The sequence below is a fragment of the Mesoplodon mirus genome, assembly GCF_964341445.2.
Source record: "Mesoplodon mirus genome assembly, chromosome: 3".
Taxonomy (NCBI): domain Eukaryota; kingdom Metazoa; phylum Chordata; class Mammalia; order Artiodactyla; family Ziphiidae; genus Mesoplodon; species Mesoplodon mirus.
Window position 1 is genome coordinate 80,142,313 of NC_138978.1, and position 18,897 is coordinate 80,161,209.

General features: G+C 41.9%; 1 protein-coding gene across 1 annotated transcript in view; it reads right to left on the minus strand.

Annotated features, from left to right (window-relative positions):
- Positions 1 to 247: 247 nt before the first annotated feature.
- LOC309799160 (uncharacterized protein) overlaps positions 248 to 18,897 on the minus strand; it is a gene marked incomplete at its 5' end in the record, with an annotated part of 249,076 nt that continues 230,426 nt past the window's right edge. Inside the window, 5 exons of the mRNA XM_082612155.1 lie at positions 248 to 975; positions 4,250 to 4,376; positions 6,262 to 6,307; positions 8,408 to 8,458; positions 8,933 to 9,071. Coding sequence (XP_082468281.1) covers positions 957 to 975; positions 4,250 to 4,376; positions 6,262 to 6,307; positions 8,408 to 8,458; positions 8,933 to 9,071 — 382 coding nt within the window. The 3' untranslated portion in view covers positions 248 to 956. The remainder of the gene's footprint in view (positions 976 to 4,249; positions 4,377 to 6,261; positions 6,308 to 8,407; positions 8,459 to 8,932; positions 9,072 to 18,897) is intronic.

Below are 18,897 nucleotides of genomic sequence, written 5' to 3' on the forward strand. Positions count from 1 at the left end.
TGAAGCTCTTATCACATGTGGCACATTTGAATGGTTTCTCCCCAGTGTGGACTCTCTGATGGTCCTGAAGGTGAGAGGCCTGACTGAAGGCCCTCCCACACTCCTCACAATTATAAGGTTTCTCTCCCGTGTGGACTTTACAATGAATAGTTAAGTGCTGACCTACAACTGAAGCCTTTCCCACATTCCCCACATTTGAATGGTTGCTCTACAGTGTGGACTTTCTGAGGAGTCTGCAGCTGTGAGCTCTGACTGAACTCCTTGCCACACTCATCACACTCACTCTGTTTTCCTCCCACGTGAACTCTCTGATGAATATGAAGAACCGAGCTGTAACGGAAGCCTTTTCCACACTCACTGCACGTATGAGACTTCTCTTTTGAGTGCAATTGCTGGTGAAGATCAAAGGTGGAGAGATCGGTGAAGGTTTCTTTACATTCATTACACTGGTAAGGTTTTTGTCCTGTGTGAATCATAGTATTCTGATCCAGTGTTGAAACCCTCGTGCTATCTTTTCTATAATCACTGTAGCCGTAAGATTTTTGACCCTTGTGTACTCCATGAGCATCAAGGTGATGTGAAATCCAACTGATGGTGTCAACATCCTCTTTACACTGACAGTTTATTTTTCATGGAAATTTGCTGGTGTCTATTCTGATAATTCTGTGACTCAGCCAATGAAGTTTTCCTCCAAGAATCCTGGGCTCTCAAAGTTGCAAACCTTGAATTTCCAGTACTACTGGGATCACCTGCTTTATCATTTAATATACGGTTCTCATCTTCAGAAATTTGAATAGAGTCCTGCCCCAATCTGGCAGGGGGAATCACCTTGTTTGTGGAACTGACACCTAGTTATCATGGAGTCTTGGCATCTGGTTAAGTCATGTGCAATTTGTTGCCAGATTTGCCAGCAGGAAAGCTCTTCACGTGATCCTCTGTCTTGAACGGCCCTCAACTCACTTTGATTGTTTTCTTCTAGAAGGACAGAGAATTCAGAGATGTGGACACGTGAAAGCTTTGTTCAAAGATTCAAGGTTTTACACTTAAGACACAGTATGAGACTTTAATGAGCCTCAGGATGGTTCAGCTTATCTTTCGCACGACAAATGAAGTTCTCTGGTTTATATACTAACAGAAACCAAGAGATGGTCTGTTAAACTCCCAAATACTTAGCATTAATGAAACCCATTTAAAACCAAATGACTACTCTGACATACTATTTAAATCATCTTTCAAAAATTACATGTCATTCCTACCATAACACAGTATCAATAAAGACAAGCATTTTGCTGTGCTCACAGCTTTAACAGTGCCTAGCAGTTAGTCAGGGCTCAAGAAATGCATGCACAGGTGAACTCAGTTTGATTTCTAGGATTCTCTACAATTCTGAATCCCAGGTTAAGTTTGAACCAAGTCAGAGAAGCGAAACAGCTTTTACAAGTCAGGTATCAGATACAGGAAAAGGACTGGAAAGTACAGTTTTGCTTAAGTTGAAAGGCTGCACCCGAGGCGGCAGCACACCAAGGGGGTTAGTGCTGAGGAGGATATGAAAGGGGCTAAAAACCGGGACTGCCCCGGTGGCACAGTGGTTAATAATCTGCCTGCCAGTGCAGGGGACACAGGTTCGAGCCCTGGTCCGGGAAGATCCCACATGCCGCAGAGCAACTAAGCCCGTGAGCCACAACTACTGAGCCCACGTGCCACAACTACTGAAGCCCGCGTTCCTAGAGACCGTGCTCTGAAACAAGAGAAGCCACTGCAATGAGAAGCCTGCGCACCACAACGAAGAGCTGCTCCCACTCACCACAACTAGAGAAAAGCCCATATGCAGCAACGAAGACCCAATGCAACCACCAACAATTAATTAATTTTAAAAAAGGGTCTAAGAATCAGTGGGGTTAAAAAAAAGCATGAAGACCTATGCACTGGATCCTTCTCAGGCATTTGTGCTGCCTAATATGTTCCTCCACTCCCCCTGCCAAGCAGGAGTCAAAATTTAGAGGCTAGGGAAGAATGCTGTCTCTTTAAAAACAGCATGGAAAATTTCTGGACACAGATACATTGGTCTTTAACAAGAATGAGTTCCAAAGTGAAGAATGGGCTTTATGAGTGAGCTGGGAATAAATTCCATAGCCTGTGATAAGTATTGAGAAGAAACAGACTAGAAACTATTAAAGAATGATCAAAGCACTCAAGGTGACATTATCTAAAATGTCTTCTAAAAGATACATACAAATGCACACACACACACACAAAATGTTTGTAGAGCTAACAAAGATCGATTTCTTATTAGTGAGGTGGGCTTTGGAGGAGGCAAATGGGACGCAGTGGGGCAAATCTTTTAAGGGAAAGGCTAACTCACCAGCTGGCTGTTTTCTGAGACCTGTTCTCCCCTGGTATAAGGGATAAGGAAATAGAAATTTCTTTCCTTCTATGGGAGGGTTACCTAAGAAGTAGACATAAGAATCCTCATTCAAAACAGTATTTCCTCCCCAAATGAATTTGCTCTGCTACTGAGAGCTCAAGGAAAGTCACAGGGAAAGCATTTTACTCAGTTTGGTTATAATTACAGGTTCTATACATATTTTTTGTGCAAGTTGATGAGGGCCAACTTGTACAGAAAGGCAAACACACACATACACACATCATGGGCACCTGAGAAGTTAGAATTAGGCTAGGAATTCATTTGAAGACAAAAAAACATTTAGCAATATCCCTTATTCACTCGGATTTGTTCACCGCCTACTAGCTATTTTCATGGAAGGCTAATTTCTCTATCCATTAACTCATTCGTTTATTCAAGAAATATTTAAGAGTTCCTGTCATGTACCAAGACTATGCTAAGCACTGAGGCTAGTGAGCAATAAACATATAACAGACCGAATTCCTCCTGCACTCCTGGATTACCCTCCAGTGGAAGAAAGAGAGGTGAGAAACAGGTGAACAAAATGTACATGAGTGAAACGCTTAGAGACAAAACAAGGCAGGGCAGAGAGAGTAAGAAAGAGAGGACTGTATTTTCCATAGGGTGGTCAGAGGACAGCCACCTCCTCATCTTTAAGGTGACTGACTGAAAGAAGTAGAGGCCTAAAAGATTACAGGTGAAAGAGTATTCCAGGCAGAGAGAAGGACCAGGAAAAGGCTCTGTGGCAGAGGCATCCTTTGCAGGTCTGGAAAAGATAGGGTAAGAGGGAGGAGAGGTGGTGTATTCAGGGAGGTGGTGGAGAACGAACAGCAGCCCACAGAAGGCTCTAGAAGCCACTTTAAGTGGTTTTTATTCTAAGTAAAAGAAGCCACAAGAGAATTTTGAAACAAGAACATAACCTGACTTAAAGTTACAAAAGATCACTTTGCCACCTAAAGAACAAACTGTGGGAGGAGAAGGGTGGCAACAGGTGACCAGTACAAAGACTATGCAATAATCCTGGAAAGAGATTTCCAACTGGGACCAGGTGATGGACAGCACAGGGCTGGTGAGAAGCAAAACAGATAGAGAGCTAACCACAGGAACTCATGGCTGCTTGGTTCTCACCTAAATTTCTATCTGGGTTGCTGAATTCATCAACCAAAGCCTCTCTTCTCTTTCTATATGTTTTGTATCTCGTTTGAAGAATGAGAACATGCAAAGTCACAAGTTAACATGAACGGGCTAGAGCGAAAGTTTACTAGAAATTTGAGTTCCAACTGCATATTCAAGGTATTGAAAGCTGTGTTTTTCAAACTTTGTATCACGACCCACTGAAGAAACAGCATTTATTTCACAACCTAGATACACAGGTAGAAAAGTATACATTACTAAAACGAAGCTTGAATGACCTATATCTAACCAATGTCTCTTTTCATGAAATCTGTTCCCACTGGCTCTCACACCACTCATGCCATCGCCCAGAGTTTCTGCTGCAATGTGTTGTACTCTTCCTAAGAAACTCTGATATTTTCTATACTATTTTATTTCATTAAAAAATCACACGTAGGGCTCAATAAATTGGCTTTATGATCCACTAATGGCGGGGAGGGAAATCTGAAGAAGAATACACAAGGTACAGCAAGATACTGTCGATTTACAGTTCTTTTACAAAATAATTGAAAAGGACCTGAAACACACTGTTTGGAAAGACCAGAGACATCCTCTCGTGTCCCACAGGAATTGCAAAAGTCTGGTCCCCAAACTCAGGGAACCACCTCAAGAGGCCCAAAGCCTTGAAACACCAAGGTCACAAAGACACTCGCAGAGAAAGGCTGTCCTCACCCACTGAGACCAGGTTCCGGAAGTTTTCCACCATCACATCCTGGTACAGCTTCCTCTGGGCCGAGTCCAGCAGCCCCAGCTCCCCCTCTGTGAAGGCCACGGCCACGTCCTTGAAGGTCACCGCCTCCTACGACAAACAACACCACCTCAATCTTATACCCAGTGGCCAGTGGAAGAGGGGCAGCCCCGAGGAGACGAGGAGGATGGGAAGTTGCTCCGGCTCCTGTGAGGTGTGCAGACTTCCCAGCACCCCCTCCTTCCATCCTGCCAATGCCACACACTGACTTTCCTCAGCCTCACCGGACGTGCAGCTATGAAAGAGAAAGCTTTGTGTATTTACCTGGGGCTCTCAGACAACTCATAAGTAAACTCCCTAGAATTCTAACCACTGGATCCTGAACTAAAAAGCTTTCACTGTTTAATTATTATTGCCAAGTGCCCCAGAAACAGTTACCAATTTAGTCCTGGCAGTATTTGATGGCACCTGCTTTCTCACTGAGGTGGGAACCAGCTGAGAAGGAGTGTTATATGTGGAAACTAACCAAAAGGCCATGCCAGGTCTCTGAATGAAAACTCTCTCTTTCCCCGTTTCTGTCTTTCGCTTGAATGCAATACTCTGACTCCAGACCCTTGGTTTTCTGGGTGAGTCTGAGTTGGTTCCTCCTTTTTTCACAACCCCGATTCTTTATATTTAAAACAAAGATGAAACCAAGCACCTCTTTATACAATTGTTCTGAGCTGTCTATGCAGTGACAAGTGCTTTAAGTACCACTGGATTTTTTAAACTAAGGTCATGTATTACTCTGATTAGAAAAAAATATAAGATGGAAAAAGAAACAAACCAGTAAATAAAATACACAAAGGGTCTGACTCAAGCATGGGGAAGACTGAATCGAACTCTGGTCGTGAGAAAACTTCTAACAATACATGATTTTTTCTGCGTGAAGCAGCAGTTTGATCCTGCTGTGCTCTGCCGTATTTGGATATTCTACCAAAAAACATCCAAGGCACCACATGTAAAACATACCTCTTAAATTCTGAATACCTAAACCTACTATGTTAAGGGCAAAAAGGGGCAATATTCTTCAGAACAGATATTTTGAGAAAAAGGTTAAATCAGGAACACTGTCACTGTAGTCCTCCTAAAACAGGAGAAGTCTTTAAACTAAATGTCTGTGAATAAAGAATAGTTTAAAAAATAGGTGCAGGGCTCCCCTGGTGGCGCAGTGGTTGAGAGTCCGCCTGCCGATGCAGGGGACACGGGTTCGTGCCCCGGTCCGGGAAGATCCCACATGCCGCGGAGCAGCTGGGCCCGTGAGCCACGGCCGCTGAGCCTGCGCGTCCGGAGCCTGTGCCCCGCAACGGGAGAGGCCACAACAGTGAGAGGCCCGCATACCAGAAAAAAAAAAAAAATAGGTGCATAAGTTTGCAGGAACATGATAAAGCAATTAAAAGTGAATGTTAGCTAGTATTAAATGAAAAAAACAATTTAAAACTGTATCTATGTTATAAATACAAATACACATCCATGAATACATATGATGAAGAGATTACAGAAATATAAAAGCAGCTAATTTGTAAGCAGGTAAGCAGTAGACTGGAAGATGTCCTTCATTTCCCTTAATTTTTCTTTTACTTGTAAAACAAAAAAATGATGAAATAAAACAAAAATTAAAACCGAAACCAATTAAATTTAACAGGAATTTTTAAAAAAGCACACATGGCACACTCAGGTCCTCATATGCTTAGACTCTCCTTGAAAGAGAAAACCCATATGGAACTATACCCAATATTTCGTAATAACCTATAAGGGAAAAGAATCTGAAAATATATGTATATATATATATGTATAACTGAATCACTTTGCTGTACACCTGAAATTAATACATTGTAAATCAACTATACTCCAATCAAAAAAAAAAAAAGAAAAAGAAAAAAAAAGAGGAAAACCTGTGTCCAACCTGAGTACAAAAATGGCGTTTTTAACAGCAAGAAAGGCAAGCTCTACTCACCTGGAATGTGCTCATTTTCTCTCTCCTTCTGGGGCAGTGCAGAGTCCTAGCAAGACAGACAGGGAAAGAAGAAGTCAAACTGGAAACTGGTTTAAAGAAAAAGAAGTCACTAACCCACGTGGTGCTCATTGTGAATTACCAAGGCTCCCAGTCCTCGGGGTGGCTACAGCTGATTATGCTTGATGAGCAGAGCCCCACGCAGATACCAGATGCCCCCGTGAACCCCCTCAGTGGCTGTGTGAGGAATGACCTGCCCATCCATACACAGTGGCCCCCTCACAGTGTGCCTGCAGCTTCCACAGGGGTCATTCTTATTCTGGGTATGGTGTAAACAGAGACCATGTAAGTCAGAGTAGGTTTTGGAGTCAATATGCATGGGCTCTGATCAGGCTACGCCATTCACTAGCAGTGTCACCCTGGGCAAATTATTCACATCTCTTCGCCTCAGTTCTGTCCTCTGCCAGTAGAGGAGAACACGGGCATCCACCTCGTGAGATCGTCATAAGGTAGGAAGCTCTGAGAACACCACTGTCAGGGTTTCTTATTTCTTAGCAACTGCGGTAAAGCAGATGATATTTTAGTTAGAAATTATCCTTAGAGATGTGATTTCTACCAACAGAAGACTGTCACACATGTGGAGGTCATACGTTGTTGCCCTGTTATGTGAGAGTCTTTATAGACTTCTGAAAATCTCTGCTTGTCTTCCTAAAGATTTTGTGACTGCAACAATAATATTTAAATTGACATGGACAACTTTTTACAAAAGGTATAAAAATACGTTAAGTTTCTTTTTAAACAGGAAGTACCCTTTTGACAATTATGCACAGAGGTAAAGAGAACTAATAAAAGCCAGGATTCTGCAACAACAGTAAAAAATAGTTTGACAGTCCATACCTAATTCAAATGAAAAAAAGACAGGAATCTGAATTGTAATTATATCATTATAAATATAGGAAAGTTTAAGAAATAAATGGGAGACTTCCCTGGTGGTGCAGTGGATAAGACTCCACATTCCCAATGCAGGGGGCCCGGGTTCGATCTAGTACAAAAGATGGCAATGATTCCACTCCCCAAAGCTTGGGAGAGAGATATCTTCACAACTTCTAACGACCTCCATTTTGACTCTACACTTGCTAGCTGTCTTCTGCTCAATTCAGGATTCTGAAAGGGGCCCTGACAGTTGACAATAGTTAGTGGGGGAATAAAATCATTGGACTAAGTAGGCCTTTGGTGAATCCAGCTCAGTTTTATCTGTGACATCCAGCAGGGTCAATTTCCTCGGCCTCAGTTTCCAGAAAAGACCCTCTCTTGAGCTTCTCGAATTTTCACGTGCATGTGAATTACTGTGGGATCTTGTTGGAATGCAGCCTCCTGGACCCCCTACGCAGAAATTATAAATCAGAAGGTCTCGAATGGGGCTCAAGGCTGGGCATTTCTATCCAAGTGATGCCAATGCCGCTGGTTTGTGGAACACAATTTGAGTAGCACTGCAGTGTAACTTCAGTCCCACAAAAAACAGCCTCCACTACACAGAAACATACACAAAGAGTAACCAGACAAAAAGGCACTAAAACATTAACAACTGTTATCTTTACATCCTAAAGTTACAGATAATTAAAATTTTTCTTTATGTATATATCTGCATTCTTCCATAATGATTATGCTACTTCTATGATATACATATTATTTGAAATAAAATAAATGACCCAGTTGAGAAAACTATCTTAAAAAACTCATAAAATAGCCTAAACCTTGCTCTCAAGGTCCCCACAATTAAGTCCCAACCTCCTTTCATGATATGATTCTAGCCAGTACCCTATGCTCAAAGAGAATATACCAAAGGGATTAGCAAACTCAGCTGCTGGACTCAAACTGCCTGGGTCCCAACCCCAGCTCTGCCTCCTACCATCTGGGTGAGGATGGGCCAACAGGGTTGTGTTCCCTGCCCCCAGCTCCTCAGCCTTAAAGTAGAGAAAACAGCAGTACCAATTCACAGAGCCACCGCCTGATGGAAATGTGTTCATTTGCATAAAGCTTTTAGAATGGAAATTAGTGACCAAGGCTCAGTTATCATCGTTACCCATGTCTCATACGTTCTACAATTTATAGGAATACCTTAAGTAGAAGAATGCCAAGTCCTACTCACGTGGGGCTCTGTGGCCTCTTCCTCCGTGCAGTGCTTTTTGAGAAGCCAGGGCTGGGGAAGGAAAGGAGACTGTGAAATACCAGGGCTGTGTTTCCATCCCCACTAATTCATACCGCACCCCCTTCCGCCCCCGTACCAGCTACAAGTCCTCTCCTCCCAAAACAGGCCAGGAGTCCAGGACAATTCAGCTTCCTGGGCTCACAGAATCCCGCTGCAAAATGGGTGCCTCCCGAATTAGCGTAGTATTAATACCAACAATGTATCAGGCAGTTGTAGACCTTTTACTTGTGCTATCTCGTTTCTTCTCACAACACTGTATTAACAAGGCATTCCTTTTTCCCCACTTTTACCGAACAGCAACGGAGGCACAGAGGAGTTAAGCAGCTCACCCAGTGTGACGCCGTATGAAGCGGTAGGGCTAGCTCATAGGTGGGGGACGGGGTCAGGTTAGGGGTGAAGAAAACCGGGGAGACCCTCAAACCCCAGGAGGCACGACCTGAGCCCACCCCATCCCGGGTACGTTACCAAACGCAAAGAAGCTCCGCCCGCGGGACGTACATCACCACTCCAGGCCCTCAAACCTCCGCTTTTAGCCGCTCCTCCTCTTTCTCCCCAAATGAAAGGTCTGCAAAGGGGAAGCTTGAATGGGTCGTGAAGAGCGGACCTGAAACACCGTCATCAGGCAAAACATGGCTGCTGCGTGTCCTCCTGGGGCGGAAGTGCCTGCGACTAACCCAGAACTCCTGGACCATATTTCCCAGAATTCCGCGGGTAAACCTTTACAGCGAGGCGTTACTGTAGCTGCAGTATATGGGACTACACGAGTTTACGAGCTCTGGACTACATGTCCCAGAATGCAAGGGTGGGTGCGGGGGTGTCTACCGGCACGAGCTCTGGACTACATGTTTTCACTCTGGTTTTCACTTTCCGGAATCCCTGAGAAGGTCTCAGGCCGTCTTGCCGTTCTACTGTGTAGGCCTCAGAAGAGTGTAGATTCTGTTCATTGAAAGGCGTACAAACTCAGTAGAATTTTGGACGTCTTCAAGAGGCTAAGCGACATAAAAGCATTACCAGCCACGAAGGCTTCCTGGTAAACCCCAAAGAGTTGCACCATTGGAATAAGGGGAGAAGGAAACTGGGCTTTCTTTGGCAGGGACTGAAGCCAAACGCCAAAACACCTCATTCCCTGAAATTGTGTAAAGGTGAACGTGTTTTGTTAGCATCTTACAACCCGTGCAGAAGCAAGGGAAAATCCTTTCTAGAGACAGACATCAACATCCTAGGTCTCAAGTTATTTCTGTAATTATAAAATCTGTGACATTGCTATTTGACCAAGTGAACTTTAAGGGGAAGGAAAAAGCATTACTTGACATACGGAGGGACACTTCACAGTCATAAAAGTTTCAAATTCTCAGAAACTAATAACTTCAGCTGATACTTTATAAAGCAAACATTGACAGAACCATGAAGAGAAACATTCAAATTCATAATTGGATCTGGAGATTGGAACACATACATAGAGGGAAATGTTGAGCCTTAAAAGCATATATTAAAGTAGAAAGGGGGGCTTCCCTGGTGGCGCAGTGGTTGAGAGTCCGCCTGCCGATGCAGGGGACACGGGCTCGTGCCCTGGTCCGGGAAGATCCCACATACCACGGAGCGGCTGGGCCCGTGAGCCATGGCCGCTGAGCCTGGGCGTCCGGAGCCTGTGCTCCGCAACGGGAGAGGCCACAACAGTGAGAGGCCCGCGTACAGCAAGGAAAACAAAAACAAAACAAAACAAAACAAATAAAGTAGAAAGGAAGTTGAAAATTGATTCAGAAAACATCCATTTCAGGAAATTAATAAATGAATAATAAAACTGAAGAAGGCAGATGGAAAAATATAAGATCAGATGAATGAAATACAAAATAAAGTAGATCCCACACACACCCACAAAACAGAAATTAAAGAAACAAACAAAACAAACAAAAAAAGATCATCCATAGTATAAACAAAGATTTTTTCAAAAATGTGTTCCAAATTCTTTCAGGAAAATATCCTCCAAGAACTATTCCTGACTTAAGCCAACATAGCACACAGGATTTCTTTCCACTACAAGTAAAGTGAAATCTTGGATATAGCATGATGAAATACGGTAACATGATTAAGTTTTATTTATTCACCTCCTGTTCCCTATGGCACCCTCCACTCCCTTCTCTACCCCGTAAGCTACCATTCTAATTTGTTTGATGTGTTTTCTTTTGGGTGTGTTCTTGTGCAAAATGTGCACTTGTGTATATTTTCAATTCATATAAATAAGATTGTGTCATAAAATTCATTCTGGTGTTTATTTCCTTCATTCAGGAGTATATTTTTAAGATTCACCCATCCAGGCTTCCCTGGTGGCACAGTGGTTGAGAGTCTGCCTGCCGATGCAGGGGACGCGGGTTCACGCCCCAGTCTGGGAAAATCCCACATGCCGTGGAGCGGCTGGGCCCGTGAGCCATGGCTGCTGAGCCTGCACGTCCGGAGCCTGTGCTCCGCAGCGGGAGAGGCCACAACAGCGAGAGGCCCACGTACCGCAGAAAAACAAACAAACAAAAAAAACATTCACCCATCTATCTAATTTGTTTCATAGAGTTCCATTTTCTGCACCCACATTTTACCTGTACTCTTCCAACTGCCATGCCAATGATAATAAAATAAACATCTTCTTACATTTGTTTATAGACGTATCTGAGAATTTCTTTGGAATACATACCCGAGGGAAATTATTTCATAGCAAATATGTATACTTTAATAATATAGCCAGATTGACTTCCTGAACGGCTACACCAGTCCAGATTACCAAAGAGTTGCACGTCAGGTTTTTGTGCAACCACTTACCTTCATTTGGACGACTCATCACCATTTTGCTAGTGTATTAAATGTATAGTAGTATCTTGTTTTAGTTAAATTTCTCTGATTTCTAATAAGTTTGATCTTTTTTTCAAATGCTTGGTAGCTTCATCTATAAGTGTCTACTTAAAACTTTTGCCCCATTTTCTAATGTGGATGCTATCTTTTTCTTCCTCATTTCTATTACATATTCTGATTATTAATACCTTTTCAGTTTTACCAATTACAAGTATCCTTTCCTAATTGGGCACGTGTTTCTAAAATTTTTCTATTGTGCTCTTCATGGAATAGAAATCTTTAATTATAAGATAATAAACCAATAATTTCTTAATATCTGTGCTTCTGAAACTCCTCAGGTGAAAAAATATATTTCTACCTTTTAAAAATTAACTTTCTAGGCTTATCTTTCACATGTAGGTCCTTTAAATATTTTGGAGTCTATTTATGTACATTTTCTAACATGGGATCCACTTTTATTTTCCTCCAAGAGAAATTCTTAAAAATAGTGATATTCATGGCTTGAAGATTCAATATTACAAAGATATCAGTAATCCTCAAAATGATCTATAGGCTCAATCAAACCCCAATAAAAACATCAGCATTTTTTCCCTTGGAAATTGATGAGATGTTTACAAATATTATGTGGGAAAGCAAAGAGCTACAAGAAGAGCTGGGGGCTTCCCTGGTGGCGCAGTGGTTGAGAATCTGCCTGCTAATGCAGGGGACACGGGTTTGAGCCCTGGTCTGGGAAGATCCCACATGCCACGGAGCAACTAGGCCCGTGAGCCACGTACTGAGCCTGCGCGTCTGGAGCCTGTGCTCCCCAACAAGAGGCCATGATAGTGAGGCCCACGCACCACGATGAAGAGTGGCCCCCGCTTGCCACAACTAAAGAAAGCCCTCGCACAGAAACGAAGACCCAACACAGCAAAAATAAGTAAATAAACTCCTACCCCCAACATCTAAAAAAACATAAAAATAAAAAATAAAAGAAGAGCTGGGACAATCTGAAAGAAGAATGAAAAGAAAGATATTAGTCACATTAAATCTTACTATAAATCTACAATATAAGATAGTCTGGTGTTTGCTCAAGGATAGACAAGATAATAGACATCAAAATCCATGTTGAAACAGACATTATAAAAACGTGTAAAAAGAAAACACTGCAGGGAGTTCCCTGGTGGTCTAGTGGTAAGGATTTGGCGCTTTCACTGTGGTGACCCTGGTTTAATCCCTGGTCAGGGAACTGAGATCCTGCAAGCCACGCAGCACGGCCAAAGGAAAAAGAAAGAAAAGAAAACACTGCAGCAGAGAGGGGAAAGAACTCTTGTTAATACAGCTGATCCTTGAACTAGGGTTCAAGGGGGTTAGGGGTGCCAACCCTCTGCTAAGTTGAAAATCCAAGTATAACTTATAGCCAGTCCTCTGTACGTACATGGTTCCTCCATAATCGGCAATTCTGCATCTGAGGATTGAACCAACCTTGGATCGTGTAGTAGTGCAGTATTTACTATTAAAAAAAATCCTCGTATAAGTGCACTTGTGTAGTTTAAACCCATGTTGTCCAAGGGTCAACTATTGGTTCTCAGTCAGCTGGATATCCATATGGGAAAAATATTAATCATTACTGCATAGGATATAAAAATATAAATTCCAGAAGATCTACAGACTTAAATTTGAAAAGTAAACAATGATGCTTTAGGACAGAAACGTAAGATAACAGCCTTTTTGCCTTGGAGTAGGAAGAATTTCTTAAGACCAAAAAAATCACCAACTGTGAAAGAAAAAATTGAAAAATTGGACTATTTCAAAGTTAAGAAACACCGTAAACCCAAACGCAGCACTCTTGGGCCAAAAGTGAGAGAGATTTTAAAAACATCTATGGAATAAAAGACTCAGATGCATCCCTCATGCCCATGCATTCTTCAAGGGTCAACTGTATCTACCAAAGTTGAACATATACCCTATAACCCTTTGGTTCCACCCATAGAAATATCCCTCAAACAAGTGCACAAGGCACATTCTAGATTGCTCACATCACCACTAACTGTGATAGCCAAGAATGGGGAAGTACCCAATACCCACCAATAATGGGATTAATAAATAGATTTTGATATGTTTACACACTGCAATAATATCCACCAATGAAAATGAATCAACGGTATCCACTCCCATCAATATGGATAAATGTCATGGATATACTGTGGAGCAAATTAAGCCAACACAAAATAGAACCTATTACATGACTCCATTTATATCAAGTACAAAATAGGCTAAGTGAATCTACACCATTACAAATTAGTGGCTACCATATGGAAAGGAAGGTTACTAGAAAGAGCCAAAAAGGGATGCTTCTAGGGTTTGGGGTTTGTCCTGGTCCTCCAAGAACTAGACGGCAAAGTGCTGAGAAAGACTTTAATGAACAAATATTTCATTAGGGGAAACATCGGAGAGAAAATGGCAGGGAGCTCTGGGAGGCTGGCAGAACTATCAGCGCATAGTGCAAGTCTGACCCTGAGTGAAGATTTGGAAGAAAGATTTGGTAAATCATCCGAGACTGCCTTGTCATCTACGTAAAATCCTTCAAGGCTGTCAGAGTCCTTGAAAAAAGGTCACTGAACAGAGGAATCCTGGTCTCCAAGAAATGGCCTGCCTTAGGATCCCTGCTGTGCTGGCTAGGAGCAATCAGGGGCAAGGCCGGCCTCCAGGCAAACGTGGTGATGGATTTAAGAGCAGCAGCTGGGACCTTTGGCCAGTTATGCTCCCTGTGGTCATAACTGTGAAACAGGAGACTCTCAACGTGGATGCTTCCTTGTGATAAGATCTGGTTGTTTATTTCTGTCAGAAATAATACTGAAGCAACGTTGCGTCCTTCTCAGTATATCATACCCCAGAGATCTAAAACGTTCGTTTGTTCTGTTATTGATAATGTTCACCTCTTGGCTAAGGTAGTGTTCACCAAATTTATACCTACTGTATTTCTTGTTGTGATCAATACTTTGTGGAGAGATATTTTGGGTTTTGTAGCATCCTGCTCCTTGTAAACTTTCAACCAGTAGTTTTATAATTCATTGATTACTCTCGCCAGAACCTATCATTACTATGATGGTTGTAAATAATGATTTTTACATTACGTCATTCCTTCTATATATTTATGGTTTGGCATTCTATTATGAGAGCCCTTCCTTCCCTCCCTTCCTCTTTTTTTATTCATATTCTGTATGATAATTATTTATTTTATGGTCAAATTGCTCAGATTTACCCAGTGTGAGTCTCTTCAAGCTGGATCTTTTTACACGTCCCACCACTCTTTCCTACTTTCTGGCACAGTAAATTTTCTCCAGGATCATTCTACACTTTCCTTGCTCCAGCCCTGAAACAGAAACGTGGATATACATGCTTATATACATCACATACACATGTGTGTGTTTGTATATCCTCGCACTTCCATATCTACTTCTGTAAATACCTAGCACGTGCACTCACTCCCTCTCTCTCTCTACAGATGGGTGGACGGATGGATGGATGGGTAGACAGATCTGTATAAATAACTTATGGTCAGACTTCCATATCCGTGGTTCCTCTGTATCTGCAATTCTGCAACCATGGGTTCAACCAACCACAGATCATGTAGTACTGTAGTAATTACTATTAAAAAAAAAAACCTGCATATAAGTGGACCTGCCCAGTTCAAACCCATACTGTTCAAGGGTCAACTGTAACTTGCTAAATAAAGCCCTTTAACCAACTATATTAAAAATACCACCATTGGTCTGCGTATGGAATGCCATCCAAACCTGCTTTGTCCTTACTGGTTCCACATCCAGAGGGTCCTCTGCTATTATGCTCAGTTCTCTCCTCATGTGCATCTTTTCAACAAGAGAAACTTTTTTTTTTAAACCTCCTTTTGTTTCTAGCTCCAGGATTTTCCCTCTCCCTATTATGGATCTGTAGTTAAAGCACAGCATAAATAATAAAGCTTCAACTGTTGAAACTCATGAATTTTTCTGTGTATGCAAAATAATCTGAGAACTGTTTTGTTTTTGAAATTGGCTTCCAGAGTTCATACCATAATTTTGATCTTATATGCCTTATGACAATATAGAACAATCATATGAGGTCTTAACTGCAAGGGATAATTATTTAATACTTTTTCAAATTCTATTAAAATAAGTTCCTGCTTTGGCAATACCCACTATTCAATGAAAAAAATATAACATGAAGTTATAAAATGGAAAAAGATCACAAAATGCTCCTTGCCTAGGAAAACCACTCTGGAAGAGTATCCCTTTACACATGATCTTATGCATGTACACATACATGTGTGCACATGCACACATACACAAACACTAACAAAGATTTATGGTTGATTATACTATGAAGGCTACAATCTGTGACCTCTCAAAGCCCATATTGTGTATCTCCTGCGATTATGATATGTCATAAATTTTTAAAATAAATTTTTTATTTAATTAATTTATTTTTGGCTGCATTGGGTCTTCATTGTTGCGTGCGGGCTTTCTCTAGTTGCAGTGAGTGTGGGCTACTCTTCGTTGCGGTGTGTGGGCTTCTCATTGCAGTGGCTTCTCTTGTTGTGGAGCACAGGCTCTAAGCACGTAGGCTTCAGTTGTTGTGGCACACAGCCTCAGTAGTTGTGGCACACGGGCTTAGTTGCTCCACAGCATGTGGGATCTTCCTGGACCAGGGCTCGAACCCGTGTCCCCTGCATTGGCAGGCGAATTCTTAGCCACTGTACCACCAGGGAAGTCCCTGTCATCATTTCACCGGCTTCAGATTAATATAGGAATCTATCAAAACTCAAGTTCTTATAGCTGTACACTAATTTCCATTAAAAAATTAGTGACATCATTGATGTGGTGTTCATCTTTTTGGTATTTTAATCTCATAATCCATAACTTCCAATTCTATGATTTCTAAATCAAAGAGATCTAATATATTCTGATATATATACTCCTTTCCTGAAACCATGCTTTACTGCAACCAATAGGGAAAAGCACATAAATGTCAGTCTTGTCTCAATAATACACTGGATAATTTTATCAAATTCCTACAAGTTTTCTGGGTATTTGCCTCATGGATGTGGGGGAAGAATATGGCATAGCCCCTACCTGAGAAGTTTAGAAGAAATGCTACAATAATTAGAAGGCAAACATTTCAAAGTCTGGATGAAAATGCAGAGAATTAGAAATCAGTAAGTTCAAGGTCAACTAAAAATTTTTTTTTCTAGGGACAAACAATTTTTGTGACACTTTCAAAGTGTTACAGTAAACCCTGCCTTAATATTGACAGACAAAAAAATCAATTGTATACCATGCAGTTACTGTTGTTGCAAAGTTAATCATGTTTTTTCACTCTGTACCATCAGAAAAAAAAATCACAAGATAGTTCAATTTCTACTGGACACAGTCCTTGGAAAACTAGATGGGGTCTCAAATAACCACCCAACTTGAGAACAGAGGCTGCGGGAGGCAAGGAGCCAGTTGTGATAGGCTAATAGCATATTAATATTGAAGACTGGGGGGCTTCCCTTCCCTGGTGGCGTAGTGGTTAAGAATCTGCCTGCCAATGCAGGGGACACGGGTTTGAGCCCTGGTCCAGGAAGATCCCACATGCTGCACAGCAGCTCAGCCGCATGCCACAACTACTGAAGCCTGCACACCTAGAGCCCGTGCTCCACAAAGAGAAGCCACTGCAATGAGAAGCCCACACACTGCAATGAAAAGTAGCCCCCACTCACTGCAACTAGAGAAAGCCTGCATGCAGCAATAAAGACCCAAGGCAGCCAAAAATAAATTAAAAAAATATATATTGCAGATTGGTTTTCTGCAGTGGTTTTCAGTATTTCAACAAAAGTTCATGTCCTGAATTAATTTTATTTTGCAGGTTTCCCCATCTGGATACAACTTTCATATATTATACATTTCCCCCTTTTGGTTTATTTAAAACACAAGTACTGAGCACACCTAAAAGCACTAGTCAATGATAAGGTTGTGTAGATTCAGCAGCCAAGTCCCTGCCCTCATGGAGCGCACATTCTCATGGACATCAATTTTGACTAGCTCATCCTTACACTTTTGTTAAAGACCAGACCAAACTCTTTTCCTTTCTAAGTGCTATCTCCTAAGTGACATCTGATAAATGTCAAAGTTCTGAATGCAGCCCTTACTGCACCACTCAGAAGGGATCTCTGCTGTGTGCTCTGCTGAACACTAGGATCTGTTTAGCTACTGCTTCAACACCAACTAATTTAAAATACTTTCTCTCCTATGAGACCTGACGCTTGCAAGAATTCACGTTGCACGTGAGTTTTTTGAAAACAACATTTTGTAGAACTTCTATCCTCTGACGGTTCCTTGATGTTCTTAACACTCTCGCTGCTTTCATAAAATGTATCCCCACTATGCATTTTGTGATGACTTATAAGATTGGAGTGCCAACTGAAGCTTTTACCACACGTCTCACACTGGTAAGGATTCTCCCCTGTATGAACTCGCCTGTGATACTGAAGCTGTGAACACCGACTAAAGACTTTACCACACACATCACATCTGTACGGCTTCTCTCCAGTGTGGATGCTCTGATGAAGCTGAAGACTTGAGGCCTGACTGAAGTGCTTACCACGCTCCCCACACTTATATGGTTTCTCTCCTGTGGGGACCTTCCGATGCATGTCGAGGTTCAGGCTCCACATGAAGCCCTTCCCAGTGTCTTGGGCAAGTCACTTGGCCTCTGTATTTATTTGTACTTATCTACACTTATCTGTCACTTGGGGGTTATAATTGTACCTGGTCCATGGGTACATTGTACAAAAGATCTGTAAAGTAGTTACAAGAAACTGACACAGAGTAAGCACTCCACAGACATTGGCTATTAGCTACTGGAAATATTTCTCCATGAAACAGATGACTTTATCAGTGGATGACTCGGTGGGAGACAGTGAATCACAGAATCACAGCATGTTGAAAGTGACCTAGTTCACACACTTATGTGAAAAAAAGAAAAGTGTGCATGGGTAGAAAATGTCTGCAAGTTTACACAACAAAGAGTTCATCATGTTAACTTTGAGGATTAGAATAAATCAGGAAAGGAGGAAAGAAAAACTTGAGTGTAATTCAATTTCTCTATCATTTGTGTTTCTACACTGAGACTCTGAATACACTGGAAGTGCAATTTTTTTTAATGTGGCGGGATAAAGGTTTTCAAGTTCTCCTGATACATCCGTATTATTATTTCAGAATTGCTGGCATTTCTTGCCATCTTCGGATCTACACCCATTTGAGTCAGTGGGCCATTCTGGATGGAGGAGATAATAGAGCAGAAGTGAAGTGAGAGGAAAGGAGAGAAAAGATTTTCTCTTTTCTCTTCAAAGAGGAAAGGTCTTTGGAATGGGAACAACTCACAACCAAACTTTGGGGAAAGGATGTGATGGAAAACGAGACAAACATCCTACCCCTGTGGTGAGAAAGATTCCCTGGGCTGGATGGAGGGAGGTCACAGGTGGCTGGACAAGGAAACCAACTAGCGAGAAACACACACAAGAGCAGAGTAAACACCCTGAGGCCACTCAGCCTGACTCCATGCAAACATAT